General features: G+C 40.4%; 1 protein-coding gene across 1 annotated transcript in view; it reads right to left on the bottom strand.

Annotated features, from left to right (window-relative positions):
* The window catches only part of POLR3B (RNA polymerase III subunit B), a 186,349-nt gene that overhangs the window by 39,088 nt on the left and 131,793 nt on the right, over positions 1-15,468 (bottom strand). The window contains 1 exon segment of the mRNA XM_068278323.1: positions 1,480-1,583. Coding sequence (XP_068134424.1) covers positions 1,480-1,583 — 104 coding nt within the window.

Genomic DNA, 15,468 nt, shown 5'->3' with positions numbered 1-15,468 from the left:
CACACACACACACACACACACACACACACACACACACACACACACACACACACACACACACACACATATATATATATTGTCTTGTCACTAACTGTCCCTCAAAGGAGCTCACAATCTAATCCCTACCATTGCTATATGTCTATATTTTGTAGTGTATGTATTGTAGTCTAGTGACAATTTTTAGGGGGAGCCAATTAACTTATCTGTATGCTTTTGGAATGTGGGAGGAAACCGGAGTGCCCGGAGGAAACCCACGCAGACACGGAGAGAACATACAAACTCTTTGCAGATAGTGCCCTGGCTGGGATTCGAACCAGGGACCTAGCGCTGCAAGGCGAGAGAGCTAACCTCTCTGCCCAAAAATGTGTTTTCCTACTTTTTATAACCCCTACAATTATCATATTTGCTTTTGTGCACAAGTATTAAAATTCATTTAGAAATTATAACTTCCCAAAGTTCAGTTTATTTACTTTGAAAGCTGCTGGTGCATTTTATTCATAACTGTTGTCATTCTGTTGTAAATGCAGCCAGCAGTGATTTCTGACCTGTGTTTCACCCCAGGACTAATAAGCATAAGTTTCTGCACAGCCAGATAATGTTTACTTAAGCAGAATATAACCCTGCATTTTAACTTTGCTCTAAAACATTATTTACAGTACATTATATGCAACCAGCAATTTTTTTTTTACTAGACCAGCATTGGAAGGGTTACACAGAGCTTCCTGGAGATTTCTGCAGACTGAAGCTGACATAGACACATTTTGTTTACATAAATGTATCTAAGTGTTGAATGTGACTCATCTCTCTGACTGAGAAGGAGCTGGAGGACAGCCAAAGAGTGTGTAACATTTCTCAATAGATACATTCAACTAAATAGAATGTAACAATCTGAACTTCTGCATATCTCTCCACGGCACTTGAAACCTCTGTGTTTAACCCTTCCAATGCTGGTCTAGTAAAAAAAAATGCTTTTTGCATATAATATGCTGTAAATAATGTTTTAGAGCAAAGTTGAAATGCAGGGTTATATTCCGCTTTAATTGTATCAAGTAAAGAATGTATATAGAAGATAAGCTAATCACCAGTTCAGATGCAGCAGCCCCTGCAGGAGAAAAAGTCAGTCCTGTGATGTAACCCTGTAAATGCTGTTTTACTAAAAAAAAAAAAAAAACCATTGTGTTAGTAGATTATATGCTGTAAATCTTTTAGAGCAAAGAAGAAATACTGGGTTATATTCCAGTTTAAGGGAAAGCCAATTAATTAACTTATCTGTGTGTTTTTGGGATGTGGGAGGAAAGCAGAGTGCCCGGAGGAAACCCACACAGACACAGGGTGAACATACAAACTTTGTGCAGATAGTGCCCTGGCTGGGATTCTATGGCTCTATGGCATGTAATCACTAAACACAGCCAGAAGTCAGAGGTACGAGACAAATTCATAAACAGAAATTAAAAAATGAAAGGACAGAAAGACACCTACCGTCATCCGAGATGGGAAACCGTGAGGATTCATGATGATGTCTGGGCAGACGCCAGTGTCACAAAAGGGCATATCTTCTTGGGGCACTATTAAACCGCACACACCTGCCAGGAAATGAAAAATGTATATATAAAAAAAACAAAAACTTTAAGCCTGTTGCTTTAATCCTAAAGTTGACCACACACCATACAATATTCTAAATATCAGTTCAATTCAAGGATAGCAATCAATTTTTCTGACTGATTGTAACAATTCAAAAATCTGACCAATGTAACACACACACACACACACACACACACACACACACACACACACACACACACACACACACACACACACACAATTTTTTCCCCAATCATGAATAAAATAATTAAAGGCTCAGAAAAAAAAATCGGTAGGGACTGTACATCAAGCAATTGACAATCCATCACACACCATACAATTCTTGATAAAGTTGGTCTGAAATTTCCAATATGTCCAATCTCCAAAAATCGAAAAAAAAAAAAAAAAGGGAAATCCAATCGGATTTATCGATCGAAAAAAAAGGAAAAGCTCTTGATTTTTTGGGACAACCGATCGTAATTATCGAATTGGAGAAAAATTTGATCTTTTAATTGTATGGTGTGTGGCCATCTAAAGAGGGGGAAGCCTCAGGGTCCCAATGAGGCTTCTCCCTCCCCTGTAGCTGAAAGGCAAATCCAGCGCTGGCTCCCCCGGAGTCTCCCGCAATCCTGGCTCGACAAGCCTGACGAGGCTTGTTATATTTACCTTCCCTGGCTCCAGCGGGGGCGCTGGTGCAGCTCTCAGCACAGAAATAGACGTTAATAGCCGATCTCTGTTGGGTCCGCTCTACTACACAGGTGCAGGAGACTTGCAGGAGACTTGCCCCTGCGCAGTAGAGCGGCCCCACAGCGATCAGCTATTTCCGCCTATCTCCGAGAGGAGAGCAGATACTGCACCTGCGCTGGAGCCGGGAAGGTAATTGGGACCCTGAGGCTTCCCCCTCCCGAGGTGAGTACCCACAGGGGAACTTTTTTTGTTACAGGTTCTCTTTAAGTTGTAGACCCAAGCAATCTTTTCAGAGTTTTCAATAATTTTTTTCATAACTGGGAAAAAAAATGTAACACGTGTGCGTTGGTCAGATTTTTTTAAATGCTACAATCAATCAGAAACATTGATTGTAATTCTTGAATGGAAAAGAAATTTAAAAAATTGTAGGGTGTGTGGTCACCTTTACAAAGGGGACCACCTGTGCTGTATTTTTTTTTTATACTCCTCAATATAAATTGTTCTTTACTTGTATATCTCCCTACAAATACACACTATTTTAGGGACTCTAAACAGAATACAATGGAGGATTGCTTTGAGAGTATAATTCGTTCCGGAAACATGCTTGTAATCCAAAGCACTCTTTTATCAAAGTGAATTTCCCCATAAGAATGAATGGAAACCCAGTTGATTTGCTCCACAATACAAAAACAGTTATAGTAAAATAGTATAAAATAAAAATGTAAACAAGACTTTCACTAACAGAATCATTGCCATCTGTTGGCTGCCCCAACCGGTTTTTGAGTGGCTTTGAAAAGGGACTCCGAGCACCTCTCATGGACATGCCTTTAAGACTCAAACCAGTACCGCAAAGTACTTAAAGATGCATACCTTTCTGTAGCGTGTCCTCTCCTCTCATTTGATGCCTGAATCGTCACTCTACACCAAATAGTTTTCGTTCGATTTCAATTTAAAAATCGCGGCTGCCACCTTGGCTATGTTATAACTTCCGGGTCACCCCTGTCTTCTCTGTTAGAGAAGTGCATCACTGAATGAAGCAGGAAGAGGAAGTGACACGCATGGCCATTGCAAGAGGCTCCTCCAGAGGGGTTATAGCACGACTTTGTTGGAAGTCGTCTGGCTTAAAGGCATGCCCATGCGAGGTGCTCGGAGTCCCTTTAACAAGGAACTTATCCAATGACAGTTACTTTTCAGGATTTCATGGAAATGTGACTTTGCTCAGTCTCTACACTCAGATTAAGCACAATCCTGCAGCGCCAAAGAGAGAACAACTATCCGCTCAGTTGTGATGACGTCACGCATGTATACTTTTTTTTTTACTTGTATATCAAGACGTTGCTTGTATGGCAAGTCAAAATTTCACAAAATGTTTGCTTATATAGCAAAGCGCTCTTAAAGTGAAACTTAAGTCAACGATAAAAAATGAGATTTACTCACCTGGGGCTTCCCTCAGACCCCAGCAGCCGATCGGTGCCCTCGCAGCCCCGCTCTGACGCTCCAGGACCCGCCGGCGAACACTTCCGGTTTGGCTGTCACCGGCCGACAGGCATGGGAATGCGAGTGATTGTTCGCGTTCCCAGCCTGTATATCACCCCCTATGCTGCTATTGCAACAGCTGGCCGCAATAGCAGCATAGGGGGCGATATACAGGCTGGGAACGCGAACAATCACTCGCGTTCCCATGCCCGTCGGCCAAACCAGGAGGCTCAGAACTACTGCGCAGGCTCAGTAGTTCTGAGCCTGCGCAGTACAGCCCGGACGTCAGTACAGTCCCAATGACGTAAGCGCGCCGGCGTGAAACACAGAATGGAACACAGAAGAAGCCCGGCCTGGCCAGGTCGGGTTGGCCACTGGGAGCCTGCGGAGCAGCACCGAGGGCACCTCCTGCCTGCCACGGGCTGGAGGAAGCCACAGGTAAGTGGATATGGATTTTTTTCTATCGCCCCTGAACCTTCCCTTTAAACCAAGTTTCTCTCAATCCAAGGTTTTACTGTACAGTCCTTTTTGTAATGACGCCTATAATGTGGGATTTTTTGTTTTTTTTAGGTTTCTCCAATTGAGTTTACGTTTATACTTTTACCACTACCTCACCGCAGCACTATTCCTTCGTGATTCTTCCTGGCTTACTGAACTTTTTGAAACAGTTTTAAAAACCAGCAGCTAAGTAGAAGTTACACTCAAGGTAACTTGGAAAGCGCCAACCCCTGAGAACCCCTTTTATGTGCCAAAACGGTTCCCATAGCAGACAGTCGCTGTGTTGTTTGTTTTGTGTGAAAGTGAGTGATAAAAGAAGCATGAAATCGACACAGAAAGGCAAAACAGCAGAAAGAAGTGGGGGCTCTCCATCATTGCGGCTCCTACCCTCTGCTGACTCCCGTAACAATGGGATCTCCGCGGCCATCCGCAGATCCAACACAGCTGTGCATTTCATTAGATGAACAGGCCCAGTGACACAAGTAAATAATTAACTTATTCTGCTCTGCTGACTGTGCCTGGAAGACCAGTCATAGCTGACAGATTTTAATACAAGATAACACAAAGAGAGCATAATGGGCTTAGGATAAGTTATAGTTCGAAACTAATGAACACCGAGATAGGTAAAAAAAAAAAAAAAAATTAAATCAAATCCCCGAGTGCATAAAAGTGAAAACTGTTGCATGCATATGGAGAGCTTAAAAAACCCAAAACTAAAAAAAAAAACCAAACAAAAAAAAAACACAAACTGCACCACGAGGAACTGGTGACAATGCCCATCAATTTTGTACATTTTTTTTTTTTAAAGGGGAACTTCAGCCTAAACAAACATACTGTCATTTAGTTACATTAGTTATGTTAATTAAAATAGATAGGTAATATAATCTCTTACCCACCCTGTTTTAAAAGAACAGGCAAATGTTTGTGATTTCATGGGGGCAGCCATCTTTTTGGTTGAAAAGAAGTGACAGGGAGCATGAGACACAGTTCCAACTGTCCTGTGTCCTGATCACCCCTCCCAGCTGCGTGCAATATGCTTCAAATCTCAAATTCAAAATTAAAAAAAATAAAAAAAAAATTTGCACCAAAACAGCAGAACGAGAACAACATGAGAAATCCCAGAATGCTTTGCACAGCATCAGGAGAAAAATGCCCGAGCAGTTTTCTTCTGTGCAGCTAAAAATGAGGCTTGGGTAAGAAAAACAAAGTTCTGATGCTGTGAAACTGTTAAAGAAACACCAAGCCTTTTCAGCGCTTCTGAGTAGATTTTTAGTCTGGAGGTGCACTTTAACAATAAGGTGTTCGTAAATTATGGGATTAACCTTTTGGAGGTTCAGTTTCTGCTGGATTTCTGTGCAAAAAAAAGTGGTTCAATTACTTTTTATGAAATGTTTGCCTGTAGCTTACCAAAATGTGTCAAGCAAGGGTCTAGAATACATTTTGAAAGCAAACTTGTTTTCCCTGCATTTTAGTAAGGGGACTTTTTGGACCATTGTAGCCCCTCACACACTCCAGAGTTCTGGTTCACCATGAGCTTGCTAGTTAGTCTGTGCCTCTCAGATTTACAAGCCCTACTCCATAGAGCCAAATTAATCCATGCCATGCACTGATGAGGATCAAACAATCCAAAACAGTCTGTATGCATGTTGGATTATTATGGCTCTGTACAAATTAACAAGCTGACACATCATTGCATTCCAGCGGATCTGGAGGTGTGGTCTAAGGACGACAACGGTTAATTTGCATATTTAGCAGTGATGCATTGTGGGAGATATCTCAGAGCTCACTCCAACCTGAATTATCGCAAATACTTTGTTTTAAAAAAGCAAACTTTTGTTTTCCATGCATTTTAGTAAGGGGGCTTTTTGGACCATTGTAGCCCGACACACTCCAATGAGTTCTGGTTCACCATGAGCTTGCTGGTTAGTCTGTACATTTTGAATAGAATATGTCAAAAATACTTAGAATTCAATATTCCCCTTCTGCCAGGCCACAATTTCCCCACTCTCCAGCTTTTTGGCAAAAAAGCGTCCATTTCTTTACATGCCTTTTTTTCGCATTAAAATTTGCATGTGAAAATTTGCATACAAATACAAATTTTTGTTTGAAAGTATATTTTTTACTTTTTTAAGAACAAAGTTACAGCGGAAAACAATGACATAACAAAACCATAGTTCTGGTAGCAGTCAAATGCAAATTTTAATGTAAAACATGCATTCGAAAAAACGGAACTCTTCCTTTGGACCCTTTTCCACTAGCTGTGTTTTTGCCAAAATCGCAAAATGCATGTGTTTGCCGATTCTTAAGTGCAGCCTGTTTAAAATAAGAATCTTGGGTGGCCTTTTCCACTGCTGCGCTCAGATTAAAAAAAAAAACGCAAACCCATCTCTGTGCGATTATGATGCGTTTTGCGCATATAGGAACGCATGAAAAACGCATCAAAAATGCATAGAAATGCGTTTTGCATTGATTTAATCACCAGTATCTATTTTCAAAAATCAAGACAACACTTGCCAATCAGAAAAACGCAAACGCATAAAAAACGCACATCAAAATAGGTCAAAAATGCAAATGCACGAGTTTGCAGTTGCGTTTTGCAGTGAAAAAGGACCCTTTAAGTGCTGGACGAGCCTGATTCATCTATACCATTTTCAGAATTCTTCCCTTAATGAGTCAGGCTCGTCCATACCACCAGGGAGGTTAACAGTAAGGTAACATAATAACGGTCATTAATAGTTTAAAAAAAAAAATTAAGTATGGTCTCATAAATATCCCGTTCACTTGATAAGTGTGCAATACCAAAGGATGCAAAATCAAACAAGCGAATCAAATATTTAAATGAGACCACATGTTGTCTAAAACCTGCTGATGTTGATTTCTTGGGTAAACCTGTTATTTGGTGATCTCAATAAAATATTACCTAAAAAAATAAATAAGTAAACACCAATAAATTACCAAAACAAATACACAATAAATAAGATTAATAATGGGAAATTTTATATGCAACCCTGACTGACAAAAAAATGACAGCTGTAAAAATTAGAAGAAGGAAAAAGTGGTTATGAAGAAAGCAGGATGGGAAGGTGAATATAACCTAATCAGGACTGATTTTGAAGTCAACCTTAACTTAAAAAATTAAAATAAGCTTGCATCATAATCATTATAAGCTGTAATGGAGCCTGGATATAGACTGTAAAAAGAAACCGTGACCAAGAATTGAACTTCACCCCAATCAGTAGCTGATACCCCCTTTCCCATGAGAAATCTTTTCCTTTTCTCAAACGGATCATCACGGGGCGCTGTATGGCTGATAGTGGCAAAACCCCTCCCACAGTGTGATGTCATCGCCTCACAGCACTGAGGTACTGACATCACACTGTGGGAGCCTTGTTGCATTGTGGGAAATAACAGCTGTTTCCAACTGCCTAAAAAGCAAGCAGCGTCTCCTTCCAGTGACATCACCTGCCAGCAGTAAAAATGTCACCATGTGATAAATGTCAGAATGCAAATCAGGGAGAGGAAAGATTTTACAATGGGCGAACACTGACTAAATCATTTATACATAATTATTGTAAAAATGAAGCACTTTTTATTACATTATTTTTTACTGAAGTTCCTCTTTAATATAAATAGAATAACCTGATCAGTTACATCGCAGTGCTGTGAACAAGCTCATAGAATTGTATAGACAGTGAGTTGACACGCAGGATTATTCTGCAACGCAACTGAGCCCTGTTAACTAGCCCTAAAGCTCAATTGGAACAGAGGTGCCAAAACCAGAATAAAATAATTAAAATCCGTTTAAAAAAGGAGGTAGTAGTTGACTTACATCCCCCCAGTAAGTAGACAATCAGTTGAATGAATAGTCGACAATGAAATGTATTTATATACTCAATGCAACGCGTTTCGCAGGATCAACCCTCTTCATCAGGTAATAAAGGGTGCAATAACTAGTACTGGTCAGCGAGGGAGCCAAACAAATCTCATGTTATTTTTAAGAATAATTTCAAAATTTGACCCCTAACTACAATACATTAAATGATGGCACTGATCCTCATTTCTGTACGCTACTTATTTTAAATGAAGAAAAATCCTGAAACCATACATTGAAAACGAGCTTAAAAATATATTGGACGGTAAGGCCCCTTTAAAGCGGAATATAACCCTGCATTTCAACTTTGCTCTAAAACATTATTTACAGCATATTATATGCAAAAAGCATATTTTTTTTTTACTAGACCAGCATTGGAAGGGTTAAACACAGAGGTTTAAAGTTCTGTGGAGAGATATGCAGAAGTTCAGATTGTTACATTCTATTTAGTTAAATGTATCTATTGAGAAATGTTACACACTCTTCGGCTGTCCTCCAAGCTCCTTCTCAGTCAGAGAGAGTGAGTCACATTCAACACTTAGATACATTTATGTAAACAAAATGTATCTATTTCAGCTTCGGATGAGTCTGCAGAAATCTCCAGGAACTTTAAAGCTCTGTGTAACCCTTCCAATGCTGGTCTAGTAAAAAAAAATGCTGGTTGCATATAATATACTGTAAATAATGTTTTAGAGCAAAGTTGAAATGCAGGGTTATATTCCGCTTTAATGGCAACGATTGATATGAATTGTTCTACATATTTAGTAATGTGTAATGTATTCGTGCCATATAATATTGGAAATAATATTAAAATATTTAATTTCAAGAACTTAACATATATCAAAAAAAAAAAAAATATATTTTTTTTTGTTAAAAATGATTAAGTACAAGATCATTACAAGACTAGACTATTCTCAATACATTATTTGGAAAGCTGAATATTGAAACAAATAAAAAATATATATATAAAATCCAGTAAAGTTTCAGTGGCGTTAAATCGCAGAGCCATGTTCTGTTAACGTTCACCATCCACTTAAAATATGGCTTTTTAGTGGAGGCTGTAAGGACAATAACGTTGGTACACAGCTTTCCCAGAAAGCCCTTAAAAGCCTGCAGAATAACGCATTTGCATAGAGGGTGAGCACACAAAGGGCCAATTAATTGAAAACCCCACAATGCTCCTGTCCCATTATAAAACCACCACAGGAACTTGACAAAACACACACCCACACCGCAAGAAAGCAGCGCTGGGGGAACAATGTCTGTTTGGTTTGGCCCAGTCAGAAAACACAACTGTAATTTTATTCTGTGCAGTAAAACGTAGTAAGACAGAGCTCCTCTGAAGAATGCGCTGTGAGGTCAGCGGGTCATACCAAGGCATGGGTGGAGGGGGGGGGGGGGAGCTAAATATTTACCCACTTTTAAATGAGCATTTAATATGGAATATATAAAAGGGCCCCCGAACGGCAAACACAAACTCTAGAGGGTGAAGAAGAGATGCCTAGCCCCTCCCACCTCTCGCTGCAACTTGCCAATTAGCCCGTCATTTTCCAAAAGGCCAATCTTTACAGGATGTCTCATTTAAGAGATCCTCTCGCCAACACGGTTCACTTTCAGAGCTATTGAAAAAGACGGACAATTGTCCAGATAGATCTTCAAGTGAAAACACAAGGTCCTTGTTTGTAGTTACTCCGCCTTTAAACAATGGTGGAATAAAGGTTATTACTTTTTTAGCGGTCATTTGTGTTTCATGCTCTCTCGCTTTATTGTATCATCTTTGAATTTGAAGGACATGAATAGCAAATGTATAAAAAAGGATAATATAAATAACAGTGATGAGCGAAAATGCAAAAGTTCTTTTTGCCGAATTTTCGCCTAATTTCGTTTCCACAGGCAAATTTTTGATCAAATATTTTCACGTTAATTTTTACCTCATGTCTATTATTTACACGTTAAATTCGTAGTTCATCGCGTACGTATTTCCGCGTAGTCGTAGTACCGCTATGCAAAGCTTCGCCACGCATGTATTAGCGGATTATTGTGGACATTTTTCCGCATAAGGGCATAAGCGTCTCCATACAGCGAAGTTTCTTCAATTTTCGATGCTGGTCGAAAACGTGAATATTTCGGAAGATTTTCATGAAAATTTGAAAACGGGATTTTCGATGAGACAATGACTTGGGCGAAAATTTGCAAGCAACACTGATAAATAACACTGAAGTGTGAAGAAAAGTTAAAATAAAAAAATAAATAAATAATGGTGATAATAAAATTTCAATACGTTGAGGTTTATTGTTATTTAGTATTTATATAGCGCCGACATCTTCAGTGAAGCTGCACAGAGTATATTGTCTTCTCATTTAACTGTCCCTCAGAGGAGCTCACAATCTAATCCCTACCATAGTCCTATGTCTATGTATGTATTGTGTAGTGTATGTATCGTAGTCTAGGGCCAATTTAGCGGGAAGCCAATTCACTTACCTGTATGATTTTGGGATTTGGAAGGAAACTGGCGTCCCGGAGGAAACCCACACAGACATGGGGAGACCATACAAACTCCAAGCAGATAGTGCCCTGGCCGGCGACCCAGCGCTGCCAGGCGAAAACGCCAAGCACTACTCCATCGCGTTGCCCCCTACTTTTGACGAAGAGTAGGCAGCACCAAGTAAACCTATAACATAAACAGGGCCGGCGCTACCATAGGGGCAAAGGGGGCAATTGCCCCAGCATCCATAGCCCCCCCCCCCCCCCCCCAAGTGTCCCCATCATCTACTAAATTATGTGGCCAAGCCCCACTCCCTCCTTCCTCTGTAGCATTAGGGAGGCAGTGAGGACAGGAACACACTCGCCTTGTCCAAGTTCAAGGGCATACAGTACCTATAATTAAACCTCCGGGAGGTTTGGGCGCAGGGTAAAGCCGAAAAATGGTTCACCTTCCTCCTGCATCCCGGTGGCGTTAATATTCCCCCTAAAGGTCGCTGTGGATTGTGGGGAAAGATGTAATTCAGACGCCAGCTATTACCACCAGCTTTTAAAGTAATTTGGGTGCCATCTATTGAGGTAATACCCATTACGGCCGATGGTGGTGCCGGCTCCGCCAAAATTTCCACCGCTGTTTTTACAGTGCTCCTGTTCAGGGGGGCCCCCAGATTACTTTTGCCCCAGGGCCCCATTGTAGATAGAACCGGCCCTGAACATAAAAAAACGTTTTTTTTCCCCATACACAAGTGCTTCACACTCATGATGACGGTACATCCCTGGCTCTGCCGCTTGTTGCAACGAGTCTCCGGGGTCCGTACCTTTGAGTACCCCCCGGCAGATTTCCGGTGCTTGCCTGTTTCTACCTGTGGGGTCTTCTCTGTGAAGATCTCCTGCAGATCCCCCCCACAGCTGTACGTCTCACTTGAGTGGATGCAAAAGTGTGTGCAAAAAGCGCATTCGCTCGGGATGTGCTGCGCACACATTCGCCATCGTTCACATTACCTGCAGTTTTGCATCCACTTCATCCCTCCACTTCCTCTGCTGCCCCACGGACCAGGGACAGATCGGGGTTCATCTGGAGCATGGGGCTCCCCATTGGTTTGCCGCAGACCAACGTTCCCTAGCAACAGGGACGTTTTTTATTGGTCCACCATGAACCAACGAGAACCCTTCTTGTTGCCAAGAAGGATTCTTATTGGTCCTTTGCAATCCAAATTTCACTTGTGATTAGCTGACGATGAGGGGGAATTAGACAGGCACTTCTCTCTAAAAACACGCAGGGTGCATTTCTATCTGTTTTCCTTGTGTCCTGTGCAAGAGTTCAGTTACACTTTAAAGAGGAACTCCGGTGAAAATAATGTAATAGAAAAGTGCTTCATTTTTACAATTATGTATAAATGATTTAGTCAGTGTTTGCCCAGTGTAAAATCTTTTAAATCCCTGATTTACATTCTGACATTACATGGTGACATTTTTACTGCTGGCAAGTGATGTAGCTGCTGCATGCTTTTTTGGCAGTTGAAAACAGGTGTAAACAGCTATTTCCCACAATGCAACAGGGTTCACAGACAGGTAACTGCCAGGAGTACATACTCAGAGTTTCCTGTGGGAGGGGTTTCACCACAATATCAGCCATACAGCGCCCCCTGATGGTCTGTTTGTGAAAAGGAATAGATTTCTCATGTTAAAGGGGGTATCAGCTACTGATTGGGATAAAGTCAAATTCTTGGTCGGAGTTTCTCTTTAAGCCCCATGCTTGTGCTTGGCTCAGATCTGTATACACCCTTTCCTCCTCTGAAACGGACCAAGCGGTGACTGGCGGGGCGGAACGGATTCCAAGGGGCAGGTGGGTTTTTGCGATTTGCATGTGGCGAGCAGCTTAGTAAGAACAGACGCTGTCCGTTCTCATAGGCTTTCCCTGCGTCCTTGTATCCAGCATTTGCAGTTTGTTGCAGGAAAAATGCTGCAGAACGGGATTGTGCATTCCGTTTCTTTGTGCTCCATAACATGCATCAAGCAGGTAAGTTTTCTGCTCCAGTGAGAATGGCTGTGTGTGTGTGTGTGTGTGTGTGTGTGTGTGTGTGTGTGTGTGTGTGTGTGTGTGTGTGTGTGTGTGTGTGTGTGTGTGTGTGTGTGTGTGTGTGTGTGTGTGTGTGTGTGTGTGTGTGTGTGTGTGTGTGTGTGTGTGTGTGTGTGTGTGTGTGTGTGTGTGTGTGTGTGTGTGTGTGTGTGTGTGTGTGTGTGTGTGTGTGCCACTAGAGCCAGGGATGTACCGCCTTCATATGGTATGGAAAAGAACAATAAAGAACGTTCTAAACCATTTCAGCCCACAGGTACTTTTCACCTTATGCAACAGAGCAATTTTCACCCCCCATTCATTCGCCAATAACTTTATCACTAATTATCACAATGAATTGATCTATATCTTGTTTTTTCCACCACCAATTAGGCTTTCTTTGGGTGGTACATTTTGCTAAGAATTATTTTTTTCTAAATGCATTTTAACAAGAATATTAAGGAAAAAAAATGGAAAAAAAATCATTATTTCTCAGTTTTCGGCCATTATAGCTTTAAAATAATACATGCTACCATAATTAAAAACTATATATTTTATTTGCCCATTTGTCTTGGTTATTACAGTACCATTTACATTTTGTCCCTATCACAATGTATGGCGCCAATAATTTATTTGGAAATGAAGGTGCGTTTTTTCAGTTTGGTGTCCATTATAATTTACAAGCTTATATTTAAAAAAAATGTTCGTAATATACACTCTTCACATGCATCTTTAAAAAGTTTAGACCCTTAGGTAACTATTTGTTTTTTTGTTTTGTTTTTTTAATTGTAATTTTTTTTCCCCATTAAAAATGTTATTTGGGTAATTTGTGGTGTGGGAAATAAAAAGTTAATTTTAAATGTGTGTTTATGAATGTATTTATGTATTGAAAAATGTATGTATGTAGGTTTTACTATTTGGCCACATTGAGATTTTTTTTGTGGTAATCCTCGCTTCCAGGAAGCGAGAAGATGACAGGAATCTTTTTTTTTTCTTTCCCCAGAAAGACCGCGCGTCTGTTTTTCTGCTGGAGACGTGGCTCAATAAAGGGGAACCATGTTCCCGTTCATCGATCTCCGGGCTACCAAGGGGGAGGGCGCGGGAGCGAGCATCAGCAGCAAAGCAGCCGCCTGGACGTGAGGATCACGTCCAGGCGGCATAAATGGTTAACCACTTGTCGTATTTTAGGCAGTATAGCTACGCCCCGCAGGAGGAATGGTCCCGTTCCAGTGGCATAGATATCCGCCTACCGCTGAATTTCCACTGTGCATGCTACCCGCTGTCTCTCGCGCTCGTTCACATCGCTGCCGGTTAGTAGGGAGATCCGTGAATGGGAATGTATCTTCCATTCACTGATCCAAGTCCCCGTGTCAACGATCGCCAGCATCAATGAGATGCCTGCGTCATTGTATCTAGACAAAAAAAAAGTCCACGATTACTTCCTGTTCGCGTATAGTACGCTAATAGGAAATAATGTGCAAGCGCATCTTATGGCCAAATAGTAAAATTACACCTACATACATTTTAATAAAAAGACCCACAATTACATTTAAAATTAACGCCTTCCCTCCCACACTCTCCCATAATACCCCCCAAAATGTTTTGCAGAAGTTTTTTTTTTTTTTAATACATAAATATTTACCTCAGGGACTGAACGGTTTTTTAAATATGTATGCCAAGAGGGTATATTACTGTTATTTTTTTAAACTATGGGCTTGTAATTAGTGAAGGACGCAAAACTGAAAAAAATGCACCTATATTTACAAATACAATATTGGCGCCATACATTGTACTATGGAAATATTTTAAACGTTGCAATAACCAGAGCAAATGGGCAAATAAAATGTGTGGCTTTTATCCACAGTAGAACGTTTTATTTTAAAACTATAATGGCCACAAACTGAGAAATAATTTTTTCCCTTTTGATCTTATTATTCCCATTAAAACGCCTTCCCTCCCACACTCTCCCATAATACCCCCCAAAATGTTTTGCAGAAGTTTTTTTTTTTTTTAATACATAAATATTTACCTCAGGGACTGAACGGTTTTTTAAATATGTATGCCAAGAGGGTATATTACTGTTATTTTTTTAAACTATGGGCTTGTAATTAGTGAAGGACGCAAAACTGAAAAAAATGCACCTATATTTACAAATACAATATTGGCGCCATACATTGTACTATGGAAATATTTTAAACGTTGCAATAACCAGAGCAAATGGGCAAATAAAATGTGTGGCTTTTATCCACAGTAGAACGTTTTATTTTAAAACTATAATGGCCACAAACTGAGAAATAATTTTTTCCCTTTTGATCTTATTATTCCCATTAAAATGCATTTAGAATAAAATAATTCTTAGCTTAAAGTGAACCAGAGACGAAGCACCCTCATGTATTTCACCATATATATCAGTAAGAACATTAGAGAAAACACCTACCATGCTCTCTGTTTCATCCTCACTGCTAAAAGTGACTTATCAGCTGTGATAAGAATCCCGGACTGAGCATTCAGTCTGGCTTTGCCGGGAAGGATTATAGCGGAGTCATTATAGCAGAGCCACAAGGGGGCAGGCTTGGGCTTGAAAAGACACCAGAGAAGACAGATTTAGCTATAAAAATTCCTTAGCAAAGCTAGACTGAGTGCTCAGTCGGGGATTCTTATCAGAAGTGATAACAGTCAGATTAAACAGAGAACAATGAAACAAAGAACAGATTAGGTGTTTACTATCATGTTCCCACTGATTTATAAGGTAAAATACAAGAGGGTGCTTCATCTCTGGTTCTCTTTAAATGTACCATCCAAAGCCTAATTGGTGGTG

This window comes from Hyperolius riggenbachi, chromosome 3 (genome assembly GCF_040937935.1).
Source record: "Hyperolius riggenbachi isolate aHypRig1 chromosome 3, aHypRig1.pri, whole genome shotgun sequence".
NCBI lineage: Eukaryota > Metazoa > Chordata > Amphibia > Anura > Hyperoliidae > Hyperolius > Hyperolius riggenbachi.
The sequence above is the reverse complement of the archived record's forward strand: the minus strand, read 5'-3'. Positions and strand labels throughout refer to the sequence as shown.